General features: G+C 42.9%; 1 protein-coding gene across 1 annotated transcript in view; it reads right to left on the reverse strand.

The window, feature by feature from the left end:
- Positions 1–235: 235 nt before the first annotated feature.
- Positions 236–9,595, reverse strand: part of rtbdn (retbindin) — a 12,218-nt gene continuing 2,858 nt past the window's right edge. Inside the window, exons 4-6 of the mRNA XM_084071142.1 lie at positions 9,231–9,359; positions 8,685–8,781; positions 236–2,018 (exon numbers count right to left, since the gene is read on the reverse strand). Of these exons, the coding sequence (XP_083927268.1) occupies positions 1,653–2,018; positions 8,685–8,781; positions 9,231–9,359 (592 nt within the window). The 3' untranslated portion in view covers positions 236–1,652. The remainder of the gene's footprint in view (positions 2,019–8,684; positions 8,782–9,230; positions 9,360–9,595) is intronic.

A 9,595-nucleotide genomic window follows, 5' to 3' on the forward strand; every position in this document is an offset into this window, starting at 1 on the left:
GGCTGACGGAGGAAAGGAGTGATAGATGCCGTCGTTATCTGCTACTGTGTAATGTGGGCAGTGCAGATCTTTCCAGACTCTGATCCTGTACCGTACTGCTGATATGCTCATAATGAGAAGGCTTTCATAATGTAAAGAAATAAATAGCTCCAAGACTAAGTGCTGAGAGAAGGAAGGAGACAGGGCTGGGGTGACATTTAGAAATCTTGTCTTTATTGAGAAAAAGAAAAGCAGAAGAAAAAAGTTGGCCATGAACCAGACAATCATAATCCCTTTATTTTATGTTCGCCCGACAAAACATTTACATCTAACCGCATTTGGCTCTAGACTTGCTTTACATCATTATGAAAAAAAAAGAAAAGAAACAGCCACTCCACAGTACATCGGTGATGCATTCTCAAACTATAGCCTTATCGTGGCTTTAATGTTGCCGCTACAGTACACCACTGTGGTTCCACTTGTGGTTCGACTTGTTTCTTGAAATTCAAAACAACCTTCAACTAAGAAGTACGCCTCGGCGAGGTTGTTATCACACAGAATCAGTGAAACCAGGGAAGGATTCTTGCTTAAGTTACGCCGTACATAACAGTGTGCCCTTCTCCGCCATCAAATACCATGACAAGTAGACAACACAGTACACACTATCACAACACTGAGAACTGCAAAAGCATTTTGACAACTGATTAACATGCAGTTTTAAATTGCCTAGATGGTCAAAATGACAAGAAGACTTGCTCAATTGTGGTGCTGTAAAGGATGCATACTGTATGAATAATGTGTAGTTAGTTACTGTCATAGACCCTATACGGTCCTGTAAGTGACAATGTGGTGAAGCATTTGTAATCTACTGATGTGTAAGGTCCTGGGGACCTTATATACTGTAATCCTGGCTTAAAGAACATTCATATCTGATTGACAACTACATGGCAAATGTTATCTGTATATGAAATCATCTAAATCAGTGAAGCCCAACCACTACAGTATACAGTAACACTGCCTTTAATAAACACCTCACAGTGTGAACTTGTACGTGTCAAGCATCATCTACCTTTAAACTTTAGGATATAAAGTCTGTCATGGCTTTATGTGCATCTCCTAACAAATGTTAGACCACTGGGTTTATATCCTGGGTGATATTCATACTTCACCAAATAACTGCCTATGGTCAAAAGATCTTCATCTTGGTTTTCCACTAATAAAACATCAGAACGTCTGAAGATAGTTTTCTCACCGTGCTCTTAAGCTATTGAATATCTTATTATCCAACAAGGAGACTTGCTTGAGAAAAGTAGATTATTTTGCTTTAACATTACAGCAGTGCACATTATTCCCTTGTGGCAATTCTGCCCTACAGATGAAATTGAAAGCCCATCCTTCATAATAGCCTGTTCCTTAATTCCAGGTTATTTTACTTGTTGAAGTGTAGATAGTGTTGCAGGACTGACTTGTAATCGATTTAGTTACACTTGGGAAATGGAGCTTTTATTTGAAAGCGGGGTGAATAATTACATTATGATTAAGTGCGTGAGGTAATAATCCTAGTCCCAGTGTTACATATTATCAGCGGTGGCGGTGGGGGTGGTGGTCTTCAATTCTCAATCAACAATCAGACACCATCATTCATGAACTTCCCAGAGGTTCCTCGGTGCTCTTTACAAGCCGCTGCCGCTGCCCTCCACGTCGTCCACCACGATGGAGCGTTTACGAAGCACAGAGTTGCCGTGGCTTCCGCTCCTCCTGGCCTGCGGGGGCAGCGTGGTGGCCCGGGGCAGCTTGGTCAGCTGGCACGGGGCGCGGTACTGCGGCAGGCCGCTCTTGGTGGTGTCCAGCTCCTCGGGGTCCTCCTCCTGGGCCCGGAGGGCGGCCATCACATCCTTGTCTGAGGGACTGAGGGTCAGGCAGCCGCAGGGTCGGCTGCCGTCCGGCCCTTCTCCGGACCGCTCCTCAGCCTCGTCCTCCACGGCCGTGAACGCGTCGCCCCACAGGCTCTCACACAGGTCCCTGCCATGCTGGTATATCTACACACCGCCGCGTGCACACACACACACACACACACAGACAAAGACACGTTAAAAAATCCACATGACCGAGCACAAACACACACACACACACACACACACACACACACACACACACACACACACACACACACACACACACACACACACACACACACACACACACACACACAGGTTAAAGTCATTATGTGTACAGTAACTAGAACATATTAGAAGCATGCATTTCTTATCATGCGTAGTCCACAGGGACGGGTTATGGCTTGTGCACATTGTGCACGTGCACAGGGGCCCTGCAGCCAAGGGGGCCCTGGCACTGCCACCTGGAAATCTGCCTTTCGATTAGTCAGTTGGAGGTCTATTTCATCTACTTCTAGATTTCGGCGGGGGGGCCCAATGTGATTTTGTGCACAAGGCCCATTTTCACTTTAATCCGTCCATGGTAGTCCTTTCAGAGAGCATGTTTATTTGTGAAGTTTTTTAAACCAAGGCTGCCCCTGGCCCTGAAGCCACTTAGTGAAATTGGAACTATTGATTTTCACAAAACTATGACAGGACAGAGTCGGCCTTGAAAACAAACACCCTCACCTGTTAACTTTTCTGCACAAACGCATACTATTAGCTGCCTCAACTGCTGCTAAGAAAACAATTATCAAAAGCTGGTTTGAACCGACTATTCATTTGAAGATAAACTGGCTCAATTTTTTTAATGATATTTGTTTACTGGAGCGTTCTACTGCCGGAATTAACGGTGCCAGAGCTGACACTGTGGATAACTGGTCCAAAGCTTTAGATGTAGTTCAGTTACTTAATTAATGTATTTTTTTTACTGGGTTGTGACCTATCATCCTTCTCTCCCTTTGCCCGTACCTAGCTCCTGTACTTGTCCTGTATTTGTCCTGTACTTGTCTTGCACCTGTCTGTTCTTGTTTGTACCTGTCTTGTACTTGTCTGTACTTGTCTGTATTTGTCTGTACTTCTTGTTCGTGTATTATTATTTGATTATTATTATTAATATTTTTTTTTCTGTCTTGGTTTTCCCTGTATATGGCCTCTTATGTGCATTTGGTGATATGACTTATTTCGGCTTTCCTTGAAAAAATACAAAATGTATTAAAAAACACGCTCTACTGGCAGGTGTTACGAGTCAGAGGGGTGGAGGTGGGGGCAGGGTAGGCACCTGGCAGCTGCCGCTGCCACCCTCTTTTGTTTCCCGCTCTGCTTTACCATGCCACGTCTCCCACAGAACCAATAGGGGCCATCAGCGGACATGACCTTGACAAGCTGGTATCTGGGAAATAACATCTGCTGTATCCGTGGTGTAAGAGTCTGTGCCGATGCCTATCTATCTTTATGTGTGTCTGATTCCATCCCAGATTCTCGGGACAGACGGGCTGATATACGCTCTTTGAACAGGTTACTTCAAGAGCCATTTTCATTATAAACACAAAGACGACTAAGTACGGTCAAGACTGATGGTAAAATATTGTAAAGAAAGAGACTAGACGGCAATTAGGGGACCGTAGAGGCCATTGGGTTAACAAAATCAAGTCATATGGGGAGCACAAAGGTGCACAGCAAATTCCATGGCTATCCAGTAGTTGTTGAGATATGTTGTTTGGGAGTAAAATGATGGCATGTGGAAATTCTGGCCAAATGACCGCTCTAGAGGAAAGGTCACCAAAATCAGTAGCGGCCATACTCTGAGTTCATGAAAGTGCTAAAATAATCCAACCAGTAATTCTAAAGATATGTCATTTGGAAATAAAATGTGGATGGACTTACAAATGGATGGATCAATGAACCGACCGACCGAAAAAAAAACAGCCTTATTTCTTGCTGACATACAGAGCTAAGCTTTCTGGTTCCTGAAGCATGGCAAATTACAATTTTCTCTAATCGGAAATGTTTGCGGATTAAGGGGAGATATTGCCTAGCGCAAGCGAAACATCCCCATTCACCACGGCTTTAGGCTAAGCAAGGCCTTGCAGTAGAGAATGTGTGCATACATTCTTAGAAATGGTTGAGAAAGCTCATTAGTAAAGTGGCAGTGATACAGGCTATATGATTCCCAGTGCTTAAGCTCCCATCCTCTCCCCCGGAAAGTGACTCATAAGCACTCATTAAGAAAGTGTCACCAATTCACCTGCCTTTCTGTCCTATCTCATGCTGACACCCTTGCAAGGTTCTTCATCCAACTTACCCACCTTCCCTCCCCTCTACACCCCTCACTTTCTCTCTTGCGCCATTTTGTCGCTTCGTATCTTACTTATGCTTCTTATTTCCTTCTATACCCCCTCCCCCCATGTTTCATCCTTTCTCTTTGAAGGATTAAGACTGAGTCACTTGGGGGCCTTAAGAAAAACAGCAGCATTATAGGCCATGTTAAAAGGACATGGAAGATAAAGACTGATGCACTCTGCCAGATACCCACCATCCGACTGACACACGCGCACGCGCGCACACACACACACACACACACACACACACACACACACACACACACACACACACACACACACACACACACACACACACACAATGCATGCATGTGCACACATAGGCACACATACATACACACACACACACACACACACACACACACACACACACACACACACACACACACACACACACACACACACACACACACACACACACACACACACACACACACACACACACACACTATTCCCCTGGCAGGCATGGTTAGCTGCCAAAGCTAATTCACTACAAGCTCAAGTAGCTTTGGCAGTGAGGGTGTGATCAAATAAGTGAGAGGGTGAAATTTCCCAGGGCTATATCCTATCCTTTCCTATCCAATTTAATGCTATGTTATCTTATCCCATTCTATTCTATTCTGTCCTGCTCTATCTCCAATCAATGGCATTGTCCCAAATGTCAAGCTCCATGACATCCAATTTAAAACATGAATTTGATTAGCTGTGATTAAAAAAAAACAAGCATAGATTCCCTACCGACCAAAGGCGTGTGTTGGGATGAAGTTATGTGGTGGTGCTGAAGCCATTTTTTTGTTGATTTGAAAAAATATATTTATTTAAAAATGAAAAATGTTGACAAATAATTAATGTGTACTTCAATTTAACCAAAATATGTACTTTTATTTTTTTTGTGTGTAATTTCTTATTGGGGTAAAAGCCACCACTTGCTGCTCCTGCTGGAAAGGTAAATTAGGTGTGTTCATTTAGCTGGCTAAGTTTTCATGCTATGGGGGTCAATTTACAATTTAGATGTAGCATGATGTACCATGATGTAAAGGTATAGTCAATAAATTATAGTCTTTGTCCTCACATACTATATTCTTATAGCAGCATGTTTAAGTTTTGGCTAAAAGTATGAAGAATACAGTAACATGCAAATCCAAATCGTTCAGTTGTGGTGTTTCATATGAAGTCAGGAAATGATTCCCTTTCATACCTGGAAGGCAGTTATTGTATTTAAGGCGCTATATTCTGTACAGTAACTGATACCTCTGATAGCAATCTGATAGCAATAAGAAAAAACAGTGTGATTCAGCAGCATGTAAGAGATAATATCCAACAACAGCGATAGACCTTGTCCGTGAAATTGCGTTGCTAGGGAACAGCTTGGGTCCAAGTTTATTTCCTGTCATCTGCTGATATTCACAAATGCAACAGGAAATAAACTTGGACCCATTTAGAATGCTTATGTTATCAAGTGTGACAAGGTCAAACAAGATAAGTTAAATAAGTTAGCCATATGTAGAATAGGTAGACTATGATATGAGATTCTTAAGCAATTAGTGCTTCTGAAGCTTATTATTGTTCTTCCTGGTCTGTTTGTTAAAAAACATGATTGTTTAAGTACTGTAAGTATTATTAGTGCTGTAAATACTATCTTGCAGCCTACTGCTAGTGGCCTTGAAGCTCCAAACAGGTTAGCGTCTCCGTTACCACAGAAATATGTTGATATTTCTGTTTATGGTAATGGAGTGATGATTTCAATAATGGTAGTTTGAATAAAATGACGCACACAGCAGCACACTGTACCTGTTAGAATGCCTCTGGTTCACAGAGGCATAACACAGTGGTGTGTGTGACTTCAGTGCAGAATCATTGGAGTTACGACGTCAGTTCTTATAGATGTTAGAGGTTACTAACTAATGTGAACACCTGTCAGCATGCTGGCATTCCACACTGATGGGAAAAGACCATCAATGCTAATGTGTGTGTGAGAGAGAGAGAGAGAGAGAGAGAGAGAGAGAGAGAGAGAGAGAGAGAGAGAGAGAGAGAGAGAGAGAGAGAGAGAGAGAGAGAGAGAGAGAGAGAGAGAGAGAGAGAGAGAGAGAGAGAGAGAGAGAGAGATTGCCGGAGGGGAATTCACAACTATCATCCGAACTCACATGCTGGATTTGTGTGTGTGTGTGTGTGCTTGCGTATCTATATCTGTGTCCGCAACGGTGTGAATGCATTAGCCGGCATGCTTTATACTCAATTTAATCTACTGGGGAGTCAGCATTTACAAGAAGAACCTATTTGTATATGTTATACACACATAAATGCACACCTGAAGCGAGGCATGCTTTTGCGTGAATAATGTTTGTGCATGCCTGCGATTTAAGCTTCCCTGTGCAGTACATCACCCCCCCACACACGCATGCACACACACCCCAAAATGCTGTCAGCTCAATTTACCGTTGCAGATGCTGCGAATGCTCCGAGTTCCTAATTTTCTGCCGTCTCAGAGGAAGACACCAAGTCAAGCATTACCACTCTGAAATCCAAAACTGTCTCTGGGGGAAGGAGCCACTTGTACATGACAAACTCCTGAGTGTTAATTTAACTCACAGTGTAAAGACAGACCCTTCCATGTCCATTTTTACACTCTTGAAATTAACTGGAATTTGGAGCACTGCTGCTGCACTCACAATGGCAGATGTGGTTTATTGGGCTGCATCTAAGTGGACTGGATGTTAGGGACTCATCATACCCCTTTTTCGATTCTCAGCCTTTCTCGATCAGGCAAGGGGCCCCTGTGGCAATCGCGGTTCAGCTGAGAGCTATTTTTATGTAATGGCCCCTATTCCCTATTAGTGCTATCCTCTATCCTAGGTATCAATTACCTTTTCAATTAATCAAAGAATTGAGAAGCATGTTTTTTGATAATTTCTTAAAACGTTTTATATACCATTGAATCAATGCAGAAAAAAATCTAATCAATCTTTTATGATTGACTAAATTGATTAGTCTGATTAACCACTTAAGCCCTATGTAATACTTTGTACAACGGTGTCGCATAAAAATGGCCAAAATAGCTGATCTACAAGCTCACAACATGTTGCCTCACGTCACGTTGTGAGCTTGTAGATCAGCTATTTCCGGGTATTTATTCTAATCAATTATTATTATTTTTGAATCTATTAGGTAGATTAATTATTGCCCCACAGTAACTGGGGAGCTACATGGAGCTTGGCTCTGCTGAAAGAGACATGATCCCCACAGAAAGCCTCATTTGGTCAATTTAGCGGGAAAACTAAAAACATAATGAAAACCATCCACTGTGTATTGGAACTTAAGTTTTCAAAGAAGATTGATTTAAAACGATGTTTCCGTTTCTTTGTTGTCCCATGGTAAAATAGTCTCTGAATGAATTTCAATGTATTGATAGTATATTTTTACACCCCTGAAAAATAGGGCTGGCCGACAACCACTGTGTATTTCTAACACTGGCTGTCCTGATCTACATTCACACACATAATAATGTACGATTTGAGCGAGGACAGGCCTAAATACTTCACAGGCACCAAAGTGTCTATGTGTACACACACATTGAGAAATTGCCTGTATCTCAGTTGCCTCTTTGAAGCTACTCTCCTCTTTTCTAATTTAGTTTCTAATCATCATCTGAGATCAACCAGTGAACCCATATAAATCTGTAGGTATACCTGGTGTCTGTGTGTGCGTGTGCGTGCGTGTGTGCGTGCGTGCGTGTATGTGTGTGTTTGCACATGCGGTGCTGCTTTATGCTGCTGCATGCATGTGTGCGTGCGTGCGTTTGTGCATGCGTGCACCAGTCCTGTATATCTGCCTCTTCCCATATCAGCCAGCCAGCCTCTGTCCACTGAAGCATGACCTAGTCATTTTATGACAGCCAAGCCCCTCACCAGCTACACCCTGCACACAACTGCACCCACTACACCAACTACACCCACTCCACTACCCACTGCAGCTCAGCGTCTGGCCCACAGTCTGGGTCTGGGTATGAATGACCTTGAGTTTTGAGGTCAGTCAACAGCATGCCAACCTCTGTCTGCCACAGGACAAGTGACGCATTGTTGATCGTGCCAAAAGCAAAGTATTTTTTTGGCTGAAGTGGACATGCTTTGGCTAAATCTTAGCCTGGGAAATTTGCATGCATAACAAGTATTTAGGTCAGTAGACGTCAGTTCACATGTTTTGTTTTGTTTCAGGCTACAGTTCTAAAATAACAGATTTTCAATTAAGGCAGAAAAAATATATCATTGTATTATTGTGCTTTATTGTGATTCATAGTTATTTTTAACGGGGGGACCTGATTCCTGAACAGTAAAATCCTCATTGTCACTTTATCCATTTGAGACTCCGAGAGTGTACAAATGTAACCACACTGACAGTAGAAAATGATGCATGTGTCATTGTCACCGCCTACCTGCTGATACTGAACACACGTCCCAGTGCAGTTCTGGCCCCTGGGGTCTGTGGCCCATTTACGTGCACACGTCAAGTCCACCCTGCAGGCCTCAAACCTAGAGAAAAGGGTAAAAACGAAGTAAGTAATCCAGTACTATCTTTTAAACGATTATGCATTTTGTAATGTCGCAATGCTCAACTGTAATTCTCATACAATAGTATAGTTCCTCCAAAGATATACTGTATACTGGAGTACTAAGTTGCTAATGTGTAATTTGAGCTACTGTGATACTTAGGAATGACATATACTGTAGGTCTGAATACATACTGCACAGTATAATGTAGGCACAATGTTAGGGATAAAACCAGCGCACCCTTAACATTAGATTTGGGCCACACTAACATCAGGTTAGGGGTACCGTCATATCAGGTTAGGAGTACCCTGGCATCAGGTTAGGGTTACACTAACAACAGGTTGGGTGTCCACTGGGATATAAAAAGGGGACAGATATAAACAGCAGGTACTGATCATGCGGATATCCCTGATCACAATCTGTTGGCTCACCAGTCACGGCAGAAGCTGTGACAAAGAGGCACCGCCTGAATGTAGGATCGCCGCTGGGGGTGTGGCCAGCGGGCGGCATCAGGGGAACAGCGGTAGAAACAGGACACGCGCATCAAGAAGCCCTCACAGCTATGAACGGAGTGGACAAGATAGAGAGGGAGAGAGATAAATATGGTGGATTAGTAAAGTGGACAGAGAGAGTGATGCACGCTTGACCATTTTCAACCCGGTGTCCCTATTTTGTGCATGTCATTAAAGGCAAACATTTTCTAAGACTTTCAAAGGTTTCCATTGAAACTAGCAGATTTACAACCTCCCAACCCTTTGCACTAGTTTTGGAGCGCAACACCATCGTACAATGAGGT

Source organism: Gymnoscopelus microlampas (assembly GCF_963454915.1).
Source record: "Gymnoscopelus microlampas genome assembly, chromosome: 11".
NCBI classification, from domain to species: Eukaryota; Metazoa; Chordata; class Actinopteri; order Myctophiformes; family Myctophidae; genus Gymnoscopelus; species Gymnoscopelus microlampas.